Below are 14,155 nucleotides of genomic sequence, written 5' to 3' on the forward strand. Positions count from 1 at the left end.
TTCTTCGTGTTACTTGGAATTTGTAGGCGTGGTACTTACTGCGAGCTATTGCAGCAGCTCTCTCCCAACTCTTACTCATCAGTTTATTGAAAAAGAATGTATTTTAATTTATTCAACTAGAAGTATACACTATCACAATCGATCTCTTACTTCATTTGTACTAAAATATTTCAAATGAATGTTTTACACACATTATCAAAAAAATCTGTACTAATACTTTCCGTCCCCAAAAAAGCCAGAGTGGTTCAATAATAGGTAAAAACGCGTGCTAAGGTCTAAAGAATTTGGCTATATACACAACAGCAGGTGCTAACTTTTCCAGTTCTTTGTAATTCATATACAGAAAATAGAGCAGGGCTGTAAGATCACGGGTTGAACAGAAATCAAACTTTAAACTGATTTCTAAAGCAGCACAAATAGACTTTCCCCACGTTATGAAAAATATACAATTTTATCACTTTACAGTCATGCACTTGGTTTGCAAAAGATCAGTAGTACTCTTCCCCCACGGTCTCTAAAAAGATAAAAGGTCACTTTAACACTGGTTTATTTCAATAGCTAATATTTGGATCAGAATGTGCCGTTCTCCACCAAGGTTGTGCTCAGCAGTCTTACCAAGGTGCAAAGAGCCGACAGAAGCCCGTTACACCGCAGCATTTCAGAAACTTCTATGGAAATGCCATTCACTTCAGTCGCTCCAACTGAAGTCGAGGGTGTCATTTTACTTCCCTTAAGCAAGCAAAGTCCATCTGTAATCACTGGATGCTTTCTTTGCTAGAGGATTGCAGAACCTAGGGCTTCGAGCTTGAGGAAATTCCATTTGGCCTGCTGCCTGACGAATTCAATTCAATGGCCACGATTTCAAGGGATGCTCCGCCCCAGCTTGAGGTACAGAACTCCTCTGGGAGGTTTCACGGGAAACTCAGCGCGTGGATCAGTGAATTTAAATATGCAGATCATACATCTTCTCAAACAGCTGGACGTTCAGCACCCAAGTCATCCTGCAATGTCATCGAGCGTCATTTCAATCCAGGAAGACACTCTATCGCTCAAACGGAGTTGAGTATGGAGAGCAGCAAGCCTAAATATCCTCAGATAACACCCTCGTGTACAGCACTCTCGTGTTCTCCAAAATCAACAACGCACATCTCACATTAAAAATCTATGCTGCCTAACAGAATCAGCAAAAAAACCAACTGTCACACTAAGAGTAGGAAAGGCTGTTCAGCTGGACTGCTTGCTCCCCTGTGAACTGGCTCTTTTGGCCTTGCAGCACCTACTGGGCCTCAATCACAGCGCTATTTCCCTTGGAGGTGAGCTCTGCAGGTAGAGCAAAACAGGCTTTGCTTAAAGTCATCAAACAGAAAGTGACACAGGGAATACTTGAGTGAGAGCTACATAGCTGGCAAGGCTGGTAATCTGATTAGCAGAGCTCCTGTCTTGTTGAGAGGACTTGCTAGCCTTAATATAGTCCTAAAATAGCAAGCACGTCATCAACACAATTAACACTCTAAAAGTGCTGGCAACGTTTGTGTTGTTTCTGTTAAAATTCACTGACGTAAATTAACCTTGCTCCCAATATGATTAAATTCTCTGCTTAATCCAGAGATTAGATGCCACCAAAATTAAAACGGGCTTTCAAGCAGATAGAAGCTAAAGTAACCCTCTGTTACGCATTCCATGCTAAGGAAGAACGATGCATCTGATTTATATCACCATTTCTGGTACAAAAAGATCTCAGATTCACAGGACGAAGAAATGTGATCAAGGGTGACCAGAAACTGGAGGTTAAAACACAAAGCAAGGAGGAATTCAGGATGCTTCTGCAGATGGCGAATTTTAAAGGGGAGTCATAGTCCTGAATGCATCTTTCCAGACTACACTGGGTGTATAGATCACCAGAGTTAGAAGGAGCAAGTTCAGCATTTGCTGACTGAGCAATAAACAAAGTACTGGGTGATGGTGTGTGTGTGTGTGTGTGTGTGTGTGTGTTTTGGGGGAGGTTCTTGTTCTTGATTTTTTTTTTGTTCCATTTTAATTTCTGCACTGAATAATGAGGTGGCTCTTAGTGGTTAGCATGAATGCTGGTTGTATTCTGGCTCTGTTTTTGTTGGTTACGGATCTAGGCTCTGACGCCACAAGTTCTTTACCCAGGCAGCTAGTTATACTAATTACCATGGAAGCAATTATCTGTTTCCTCTCTTGCAGCACCGGCCTCTTGGTGTTGTATCGGCGCTCCATATTCATAAAGTAGCACAAGTCAAGGACTCAGCCGGTAGAGCAAAGTAATTTAAGAGGAAGGACCTGTCTCACTAATCCACGTGCAGCTGCGACTGAGTCCTGGAGAGGATAAGACGAAAGTAATGGTGTCTGAGGTCATTACATCTTTGAACTAATCACTAAAGTTGATACAACGTTTGAAGAGGAGGCTTTGATCTTTACAAGTATCGCTCATTAACGTTATTTTACACCAATGAGTTTAAGAACCAAGTTCAGCTTCCTTGGACTATTGGGAAATATGGGAAAGAACACTGAAATACAAGGACAGCTGCTGTGATAGCTTGGAAAAGGAGGAGTGAAGTTCATATTCTTACAGCTATACAAGCGGTACTCCACAATAGCAAAATATAAGTCCCGTTGTTTTATATACAACCATTTGAAGAAGAAAAAACCCACTTGTTTTGGTTCATTAACAAAAATAAAGCTTCAATGGCAGGAAGTAGTCTCACCCGACAGCCTGCGTTTATTGAGTTTTAATCAGCTCTGCAAGGTTGTTGTTGGGTACCTTTCACAGTAACCAACAGAGGTGAGGGATCCAGCAAGAACATTACAAAAAATACCCAGATCTTCCACATGTGAAAGATGAGCTGCTCTTGAAGATACTGTGAAAGCCGTAAGCACTGTTGGGACGGCAGTTTCTGCTGAATTACGCAGTAGTAAAAGCTTTACAGGAGAAGCGTTGCCATATTTGTAGGGAATACTGGTGTGTGGCTAAGTGACGTCAGTTCATTCACATTACAACTGCAGAAATCTTGTCGTTTGTTCATGAAAAATAGCTCATTAACAGCTCATACAGCACACCTCAAGCTTTTTCCTATGCTTGTGTGATGAGCACCACCGCACAACACACACGGTGGGGCAACTGCTTTTCTTCCACCACTCAGTGTTTTACGCAGCGCCAGGTGAAAGCAGTTCCATTTCATTCTTTGCAACAAGCTCTTCCAAAAACCTGCTAGCAGCTCAGGAGCCCGGCAGCCAGGAAGCTGGGGAATTCAAATTGCAATTTGCTCGGAAGGTTCCAGCAGGTGCTGCCTGGAGCCGCTAACGTAGCTATGAATCACTGACAAGCAGGTGGGCAGGAGTGACACAAGCTGTGACTTGTCCATGGGTCAAGGGTTCTTCTTGTTCGTCTTCAAAATGCTTTCAAATTAGTTAATTCTAAAAACAGACCATACAACAAAGCGGGTTTGAACTACGATACAAATGATGCAAGTCTGGTACTACTGAATGGTTACCCATTGAACGTCAGTTCCAGAGCACCGCAGCCTGGAAATCAGGCCTTTAGCTGCCGTATTTACACTATTGACAGTTACAAAAAAAGCCAAAAAAGGGAAACCCTGAAAAAACTCAACCCCAACTCCCACAGAACGGGCAGCCAGAAGTAGTGAGCTCTGCCTCTCGTCGTCTTCACAGAATCACTTCCAGCCCACACGACAGCGCTCCTACAACGGCCCCTTGAACTGGTTTCCCGACAGGTGCTGCCTGATGGAGGGTTTGGAGCTCGCAGCATCACCCAGCTTTCGCCAGACAACCTGCAAGGAGAAAAAATACAGGGTGGGGAGAGAAAGGCAGGAATTAAAAACCAAAGGCCGATGAGTGGCAGCAGATGGCTGACTGGCAGGATCAGCGATTTCCTAAAGCCGGGCTGTAATTCTCAGCAAGGCCACTGGGTGGCCCCTGCGCACCAGTTTCCATGGGAAAGCCATTGATGCATTTTTCTAATTAGACTCTCGAAATCAGAACCATTTTTGCCCGGGGTAGTAGTATAAAGCAAATATACTAGGTTCAGAAGTGAAGTTCAATGCTAGGTCAGCCCTGTCACGCTCACTGAAATTATGTCACTGCGAGCAGAAAAGATAATAAAGATGGCATTAGTTAAAATTATACGTGAAGGATTTTCTAAAAACACACTTTTCAGCCCTCGTTATTGCTGGGGTAAGCGAGGCTATGTCTAAAAAACATGAAACTGCAAAGTGCTTTATAGCTGTCTTGAGTCTTCATCAAAATAATATTTAAAGAAAAAAGAGCTGATGATAGGCAACTATAAATTAGGCCGTTTGTAAGCATGAGGTTACTATGTTCTCCCTTCCCTCTGCCTGGCTAAAAGAAGATGGGGCATTAAGCAGAGCAAATATCCCAAAAATCAGACCCCATTTACTCCGTGCTTGGCTTGGCTTACAGGGATCCAGCGACCCAAGTGAAGCATATCAGCACCTGCCATGGCTTCTTGCAGAGATTCAGCTCCGTAAGGCACACGTGTTCTTCACACTCTTTTTAGGATTTGGGTGCTTTTTTTTCCCCTTAAGATTTTCCTTGCTGTTTGCATGCAGGGAATTGCTGTCTTTGTTCTTTCTGCCTCCCATTGTATCCATAAACCAACATACAACAGCAGTACGATCCCTACTGAATGCTGTAGCACTGCCTTGTCACCACAGCAGTTTTGTAAGACTCCACTGCAAGCAATTTCAGAATTCAAAAGGAAGATTAGGCTCCTCTCTGCTGCTGCGAGCTACAAAACAGTGCCACTTGGGCTGACCTCCAGCACAGACTCCTAAAAGAGAAGGCTCCGTGAGCATTCCCTTCCCTGCTGCGGGAGCTGCTGCTACTGTCAAACAGCAAATCCCTGTCTGCACACGACATACAGCTCGAGCCCTGTTCCCGCAGAAATCCAAACCTCTTTGTTCAAAGTCAAAGCACAGCCAAGGTGCTTTGAAGCCGGAGGTAGTGGCCCAGCAGCAGACACAGAGAGCAGGCTTTGGGGATGAATGCTCCCTGTACAGTATGGGGTAAGCTCAGTTTACAGCGTGGCTGCCAAACCGGCTAACGGTGCTAAGAGAACCCCACACATCGTGATGCTGCTCAGTGGTTTCAAACAAGAAGACTCTCCCTCTGATGTCACGTCTTACAGTTTAGGCTCAAAGCCATTCAAGCTGTACAGCTTTGAACACAGCAACCAATTGCTGCCCAGCCCAAACGGAGTCTCTGCAGGCACAGACGGAGCGAGCTGCAAACTGACTTTCATAGCCTCAGAGAGCCCTTTGCAGGGCTTGTGCTTAGCCAGAAAGCCACTGCCTTCAAGGCAGCAGAGGGGGAAGTATCTGCTGAGCAGTGGCTGCTTGGTGCCATGAATGAGGTGTTCAGGTGACTGGCACCCAAAGCAACCACCAGCAGAGCCCAAACTCCCCCCAGTGCCTGTAGCTCTCCCATGCTTACAACAAAAGAACACAAAAGATAGTGCTAGAATTACTGAGATGCATTCTTACATTGCACATTTCACGAACAATCGCCTTCTCCTTTTCACTCAGGTCTTCTTCATAGTTGTCCTGCATTTGCCTATCCAAATTTTCGTGGACCTCCAGGACCTAGAAAAAAAAAATATTACAAAAGTGTTACGCTCCACAAATAACGAAAATAATGCTGAGTGTCTTCAGCAACACCTCAGAATCACAGAAGGGTTGAGGCTGGAAGGGACATCTGGGGGTCATCTGGTCCAAGCTCCTGCTTCAGCAGGGCAACCAGAGTAACATCATTTACAAGTATTTAAATTAGCATAATTCATAAAGCTTTGAGACTCAAAAATGAGAGTGAAACCATGCTGAGGATCCCCATTCTCTCCCTTTCTGTCCTGACTGTTCTCTTGTGTCCCACTGCCTGCCTGGTGTGGCTGACACCACCGCCCCAGGTACCCCAAGGCCCCCACCAATGCACGCTTCCCCACTCCCCTCCTCTCCCAGAGCAGAGCTTCTCCACTCCCTTCCATTTATCTCAGATGTGGGGGAACTGTGGTCAGTCCACAGTTTTTGGGTCTAACAGTTTAACTACCTGAAAGCAGAGGTTTGTGCCACTGAAAAATGGAGCACTGTGCACCATTCAGCTGATGTGTCTCCAACCAGCTGTGAACTTTCAGATCTTAAACATACTGAGTCAATTTCATTCACATGGACTGAAAATTGTTTTTAATCCATTTAGTTTCTCCAGGGAACCTCTCAGAGACCCATGGTGACAGCGTGCAGGAGCTGGCTGCTATCACTGAGACCTGGTGCCCAGAGATCCTGACGTGATGTGCAGCTCTCACTCATTGCCTCTTAGAGCCAGATCAAGCCAAAACGCACAGGGGATGGAAACAAGGGTAAAGCAGCACCCCAGGATGCTGCACGCTGACTGCTGAAGGTGCCTTTCCCAACACAGGGCTGAATGCAAGAGCATCCCCTCCACGCAGCCCCACACCCAGGACTGCAACCACAGCAACAGGATAAAACCAGCTGGCACAAATCAGCGACAAATGAACAAGGGATATGCCCACAGAAGTGCCTGCAGCACCCTGCCACCGGCAGCTTTGGAAGAGTGAAGGACCAGCTTTCCTTTCCATCCTGCTTGTGACTACGGGGCTTTTCCCACAATAGTAACAGGAGGAAAGCACTGCAAAAACAGGAAATGTAGCTGCAAAAGCACAGCAACAGCATGAAAGAGTGTGTGGGGGAGGATCTGAGATCTTCCACAGTACTTCTGATAGGCAGCTACCAGGGCTGCCTGCCTCTGCAGCTCTGCTGGGTGCCCTCGAAGGCTCTCACTCGGCTCTGCAGGGCAGCCAGGCTGACACAGACAGCCCAAGGCTTGCAAGGAGATGGGGCCATGGCTCCCTAGATAGTGGAAAGCCAATGCAGGTCACAGCGGCCACAGTGTGTGAGGAGGCTCTGCAGCCTGCCAGCACTTCCCAGGCCTGGGGAGAACCAGGTTTCCTCATTCTGGCTCCAGCATGGACACCCCAGGCCTCACAGCCCAGTGTCAATATCCGTGGGCACTGCAGACTCCACCTGGCCTGGATGGTGGGGACTATGGGCAGCCCCAGCCTGCAGCTGGGTGTTGACCCGCAGATACACCTGTGGGGCAGCCCGGAGCTCTGCCCACACTCAGGCAGCTCTGCACGAGCCAGGCCTGGTGCAGCGCAGGGGCTCTGCGGGTGCGTCTGTGCTGACCTACATACCTCACACTGCAGCCACCTCAGTGGGTGTAGGAGAGCCTGAAATCACCACACAGCTTGTGGTCTCTTCCTTCCCATCATACACCCACACACACCAAGCTCTACTGCAGGTGAATCTGTGTGCAGAAATGTTTCTGAAGCTCCCAGGGACCTGCAGACACGGTGTGAGGACCGTTTCCTTGCTGAGGTGCGCAGCGCTGGCTACTCAATGGAATGGGATCCGAGAGCAGATTATCCCCTGGTCTGGCTCAGCACAGCAATCCTGCCACACTCCAACTGCGATACGTACAAAAATAGGTCATCCTCCTCAGGCCCTTAACCTACTTCAAAATTTCACCAGCTCATTCAACCAACAGGCCTGGGACCCACCTTTACACAAATCAGGAACAGCCGCATCCTTTTTAAGGGGAGAGGAAGGGCGAAAGAAATGCAAAAAGCATGTATGTGCTGACAGAGAGAGCAGCTCTTTTTTTTGCTAAAGAGGAGGGAATTAATTATTGATCCGGCTGGACTGGCACATTGAACCTGCTCGTCTGGAGTCAGCACGCCCCTGACGCCGTGCTGCGAAGCTGTCTGCAGCTCAGCACTGCCTGTGTCTGCAGGGCAAGTGTCAAGGACAGCCGTCGTTCAGCGCAGTTAAAGATCACATCAGCTCTAGCGCCCACTTCCACCAGCCATCAATCTTGCAGGCACAGGAGTCTCAGAGGACAAAAATAAACTGTTTTTCTACGACTTCCATTTAAAATAAAATTGCATTCCCCATGCCGTGAGGTGTGAAGGGGTGGTGCAGCCCATTTACTTCAGTGGAAATGTCTCATTTACCCTGGAAACCATCCCTCACAACAGACACGAGCCCACTTCTGACAGGTGTTTTGTCAAGATATGTTAGCATCTTGGCTTTGCAAAGCTTGGAACAGGAGGTTAACACTCAGAAGCCTATCCCATAGAGGCACACTGGGAAGCAATGCACTCCGAAGAGCACAGTCTCCTCTTGAAGAAGGACAGGCCTGTGAGTGCTGACCCAGCCCGATCCATCTTTGAATCCTTCCTCGTGCCACATCAGCTGCTTAGGGAGGCCCAGGTCAATGATCCTCAGGTTACACTACTGGGGACCGCAGCTGGGCCTTCACATGGGCTGTCTCTGGCTCAGCCAAAGGTATCAGCTGCCATTCAAAGACTGGATTTGATTCTATCTCCCTCTGATTTCTGCCATGTCTCATCCCAGGAACCCACAGCAGAGAAGTGAATGCCAGGCTGACACCATCCCCAGAATTTTGCTCTTCACTGAACTTCTCTTCAGCACGTGGTCCTTTGCGGATGCATCAGTACTACATGATGTCCTCAGCTCTTCTCCATCACAGGCAAGCGGTGACTCCTGTGTAGGGAATGGGCCAAAGATAGGCAGCGCTCCCCGGTTCCTAGCACTGCTCATCTGCTGGAGGACAGCACCTCCTGAAGACAACCTCCCTATTCACCAACATGCTACGGACGCGCTGCACTTTGCTTCCAGTGAGCACGCTGGCTCATCCTGCTGCCTCCGTGTCGCTATGTAAACTGTGAGGAACACCTCGGGTATATTTAGTTCTCTTTCGTGATTGCTCTGATGTCTGTGGCCAAGACGGTGTCACCTCAGAGTCACCCAGTCCATCACGTCCCCTCCCTTCTGCCTCACTGTGCAGCCCTCGCAGGACCACGTATTGCATATTTAAAAACAAACAAAACCCACCAGAGTCTGGATGACTGCAGTAAGGCTCTGAAAGTTTAGTAAGTGTTTCTCCAAGAGGAATGCTCCGATATTACAGAACGCTTTCCTAACAGCGCAAGCCTCGGTCATTTTATAGATTTGTAGGTCACATGGACAAAGCACTGGGAAACACGGCATAGTGCAGAGCTGTTTCAACAAATGAAAAGTCTGTATGTCTTACTAGGACTCCTCCCTGGCTTTGACAGGGCCAAATCCTGCCTTCTTCAGCATCAGTGGGAATGAGGATTGTCTGCTCAGTGGCTCAGTGCCCACTGCAGAGAGCCCAGAGGAGGTGAATTTCAGGCTAAACATTGTTTTCTCACATTTGTCTTCTCCACATCTCCCCGTGTCTTTAGCAGGTTCGCTCAATGCCTAAGAAAAGTGCTTTGATGTTCAGTGAGATACTGAGATGTAGCATATGTACCTTTTATTCTTGTTAGCTAAAACAGCTGTTAGGAGTGCCAACCTGTCATCTTGCTCCATATTTAGCAGGTACAAATAAGCAAAAGCTATTTCAGAAGCAAAAATAAAGAAAACTCCAAAAGATGCTCAAGGAAGAACTTATACAAAATTGAAGACAACATTTCATCCACATAGTGGCTCAGCTGCAGGAAAAAAAAAAAGAAGCCTAGGGTACATCACAGAACTGATCAAAACTTCTCTAGTATTCAGTGTCATATAGGCAAAGGGCAAAAGTCGTGAGCTGTACCACAGACAGGGTCTAGGCTGGTAGCTGCATCCCATTTCCCTCATGCAGGGGCTGGCACTGAAAACGCTCCCAGTTCCGCAGGGTGCAAATAAAACCAACTCCATCTGCTGCAGCATGTCATGGCTAGAACACATTATCTTCCACCCAGTTTAAGATCCGTGATCAGAGACCAACAGCCTCGATTTTATTGTGCCATATGAAGTAGGGGGAGGATCGGCAGAGACCACAACCAGTTTCCTCAGTCCCTTCAATGTGCAGCTGATCCTTGGAAACAGGCTACAGGAAGGAAAAATAAAAATCTCTTTGCTTCTTGCTGCCACGCTGATTTAGAGGAGAATTTCCTCCTCACTTCAGATCTGAGAATATTTTTAACCCCAAGTGTGAGCAGGACACATCACGTTATGCCCTGTGAGATGTGACTGCTGTGCCACCTGCTTCCTGCCCCCAGCTGAGGCAGTTTCCAGGGTTTGGAAGAAAGACAAACATACCCCACCAGCCAAATTATGAAATCTCAGAGGAGAACTTCTTGCAGCCCTTCCTTGTGATCAACAAAGCTCTGAAGCAGAGGAATAGTAATTATAATAATACGAGCAAGCAACCGGGCACCCAACTTCCTTTCACACCCTTTACATGCATCATTGTGCCAGACTCAATTTTCAGTTTCCAAAAATCTTCCTTGTTAACTTTACAATCCTTTCTTTGAGCTTATCAAACCACATCTTAAAAACCATTTCTGTTTCTTGCCCTTACTTGGAAATTTGGTCCCATAACCCCTACAGCAGACAGAAATGAAGGTATCGTGTGATTTTGCAATGTTCTGCTAGCCATCAGTTTAGCAGATACATATGCAAAGAAGAAACTTACTAAGAAAACACAGGAAATATACATGGAGGCAACTGAACGGACACTTCGGTAGTCAGGGCTCCCCTGGGAAACAGTAAAAACTGCACTAAAGGTATTTTTTAAACCCTGATGATGCTGGACACCCTTCTCTTAACACCTTCGGCACTGGTAGCTTTCGTTGAAGGTCTCCAACCCACACAGTCATGTGTGATCTTGCTGTACTCCAAGTATTTGAAGCAAATATTACAACTCATGATACGGGTGCTGGTTACTGATTGCGTGCCTGAACGCTAACTTTCCATTTCTAATTGTCACATTTCCACAAGAACAGCAGTTCTGCCGGTTTGGGGTTAATTGCACTGCATTACACTGCATGGTGCGCAGCGCTGTGGGGACTATGGGCATCCTTACCTTCATGGCATGCACAACAGCTTCTGGTTTCTGACCAACAGGGACATATCCTGCTGCAGGAGAAGATGCAATATCAGCTGTCATGCGAGCTGGTCCCTGTTTAAATAAGAAGAGAGGATACATTTTAATTCCTTTTGGGTTATTTTAACAAGAACAAAGAAAATATCTAGTAGCCATCTCAAATTCAGTCCTCTTCAGCCACCTGCAAAGACAAAAAAATACCACTACGCCCCCCAAAATGATTTTATCTAATGCCATTTAAGCCTACCACCACTAAGTCTATATGTACTCAGGGAGGAGATCACTCTGGTTTAAAGCAGAATTGGTTCAGGAAACATGTATTGCTCATTCCGGATAACTTTGTGTAAGGATAAGATCAAATGGTCCTCATCCAAGGGAGCAACGCAAAGAAGATCTTCAGCGTAAAGCGGTCATTTCTAAGAAGCTGTACACACGAAAGAAACAGTTGGCAGAACATCATCGCTTTTTTGGCAGTGCTCTCACATAGACATCAAGTACCAATCTTCAGCTACAGAGAAAATTGTGAAGGCAACCTTAAAACAAGCAGATGTCCAAAGCTAATGCTGGCTGGGTTTGCTTCCAAAAAGCTGGCCAGTTCTCTTGCACGAGGGATCCCATTGGGAAAGATCCCAGAATTACGTTTTACAAAAGATTTCTCTGGCTCAAATAGCCTCATAAGCACTTTAGAAAAAGACATCCATCTTGGATTGTACGGAACATAATGAGAATGAGATGCATCCGCCCGTCGTTAATATTTTGTATTTGCTTTATAGCACTGGAAGAAATCAACAATGAAACCATTGACCAAACTCATATTTAGTCTTCACATCCCTTAGGAAATACAAAGAATGATTATACTGAAGCCTGCAAAAGCAAATTAGGATGGCAGAGCAGTATGTAGCACCATGGCAGGAATGCTTTTGCATGCAATACATGAGGCACTCCATTATCATATTTTCCACACAGTGTGTTTTACGCTTCACATCACCACTTCGCCTTCCAAGCCAAGGCCAGCAAGTGAGCCATGCCAAAAAGGAGGACCCAAGGAGGGGCACTTTGTCACATCTCATGCTTCCAAACAGTTTAAGTCAGGAAAATGATGGACCAGGCCTTTAGGCCACAGACAAGAACAGCAGGAAGGGCACGGAGCCTTTCAAGCCTAAACCACTGGTCTGTGCTTAGCCCATGTAAACCAACAGCCACTTACCCATAATGCTGACCTCCATGAAGTGAGCTGTTGGTGGCACAACACCTTCCTTCTGAGAGGCAGGCATCTCAGAAAAGGGAAAATCAGACTTAGTAACTCCTCAGTAACTCTCCAAGGAGATTTAACAGACTGATGAAGCATGGCGACCACAGGACACTCCCGGGCCGGACGCTTGCTGGCAGAGGGTCACAGCTCGCTGGAGCTGTATGGCTACCTGGGGACACATCCTCAGCATCCGGGCAGCCCCAAACATTACACACAAAAGGCAGAGCCTGAGGAGGGAGCACCGGGGACTGACTCCAGCCAGGCTACGGCTGTGCCTTAAAGCTGCAAGAGGGGTTACATATTTCTCTCAGAGCTGGTAAACGCAGAGTCAGCCTCCCACAGAGGTCACAGGCATCGATACTTGCATAACTGCTCTGACCTCAGCGCAGAGGCTGTCTTCCTTCCATAAATGACCAGTGACAACCAAAAGCAGAAAATTTGGGAGTTTGTGGCCATGAACCACGCTTGATAAAGATCCTTCTCCACAGCCCCCTTTAGAAGCAACACAGGAAATACCAACTGGTGCAACATCCACTATTTCTTCTGAGAGTAATCAGAAAAAAGTAAAAGAAATTCAGCTGGATCCTGCATCTAACAACACCGTAAATACATTTTTGTGACAAAACCAGAGCAGAACACAAGGTCCCCTGTATGACAGGCAGCAGCAGCTTCTCCTCACAGAAGCAAAGTCACTAATGAGCTACAAAGCATCTCCATGATCATAATCACTCTCAAAATTATTACAGAATACAAATGAAACCAGAATGATTAGAGAGAAACGCTTTCTAAAGAGTTTGATCATACTTCACTGATTACCATACTGACACGATAAAAGCAATCCTGAAAGCACAGTAATGTGCTGGATAGAACGGATCACACAAAAATGCTCAATGGGTCGGTGCCCTTTGGATAAGAGTGGCTGAAATTCGACAAATGCAATCAGCTGAGCTCCACCTGAATGCAAGTAGAGAATTTGACTCAAGAAGAGAAAATTAATGCTAATGGGCAGGGGATGCAACAAAGGAGGAAGGCCCAATCCTTGCTGCTGGAGTCTCAGTTTGAGATGACTTTCTTTCTGAGGCAGGAATGATTCTTCACCTTTAGGTTGGAAACCAGAAAAAAAACCCAGCAAACTAAAATGGACATCCAAATCACTGCACGCAATGGTCAGCAATAGCAGATACCTGTGTAACAGAGACTTGCATGAGAGAGTACACAGAAAAACCATGATGCAGGCCTGCTATGCTGCAAGCCACAGAGAATTTCCCACTGCTGAAGTGAGAGAACTTTTCCACCAAAAGCCAAACATGCACACGAAGAAAGGAGGGGAGTGAGCAAGGATCGCACCAAAATCCCTGCTTTCTGCAGCTGTAAGATGCATAAAGAAAAAATATCCGTGTGCTGCCAGGAAACACTCCACACTGCTAAAGATACCTTAATATTCATCATTACACTTTGAAGTTTTATTGTGTAGTTGTACCCTTAAAGGATGTTCTTTTCAGATATAGAAGGAGTCATTATAAAGGTGTTTAGGTGCCTAATTTCCACTGATTTCAGTGTGGTTCTCAAAAAAAGCTTTAGCCAAATTCCTATCAGCTTCCTGCACTGGGACAAACATGAAGGAGGCCAGAGAAGAGGGGAGCTCTGGTGAGCAAGGAAAGAAATGACAACATACCCAGCAGGATGCATGGCCAGCCTTTGGAGGATGGAGGAGAGGAAAACGGGCAAAGTTCACCGATAGTGTTAGCTGGAGGGGAGGAAATGGAAGGAACTGGAGATAAGGTCAAGGTTGCTGAACTGGAAAACCGCCAGCAGTGGGAGAGGAGGGAGGGAATAGGAAGAAAACGGAGGACGTGCATTTTACCCAGCAGGAAAACAGTTGAGATGAAATGCAGGGGAGGAGGAATCAGAGAC

General features: G+C 46.4%; 1 protein-coding gene across 2 annotated transcripts in view; it reads right to left on the reverse strand.

The window, feature by feature from the left end:
- CCDC85C (coiled-coil domain containing 85C) overlaps positions 70 to 14,155 on the reverse strand; it is a 102,711-nt gene continuing 88,625 nt past the window's right edge. For both annotated transcript variants that reach the window (XM_021403314.1, XM_021403315.1), the window contains 3 exons: positions 10,969 to 11,064; positions 5,544 to 5,642; positions 70 to 3,812 (listed from right to left, as the gene is read on the reverse strand). In XM_021403314.1, coding sequence (XP_021258989.1) covers positions 3,723 to 3,812; positions 5,544 to 5,642; positions 10,969 to 11,064 — 285 coding nt within the window. In that variant the 3' untranslated portion in view covers positions 70 to 3,722. The remainder of the gene's footprint in view (positions 3,813 to 5,543; positions 5,643 to 10,968; positions 11,065 to 14,155) is intronic.

This window comes from Numida meleagris, chromosome 6, assembly GCF_002078875.1.
Source record: "Numida meleagris isolate 19003 breed g44 Domestic line chromosome 6, NumMel1.0, whole genome shotgun sequence".
Lineage (NCBI taxonomy): Eukaryota > Metazoa > Chordata > Aves > Galliformes > Numididae > Numida > Numida meleagris.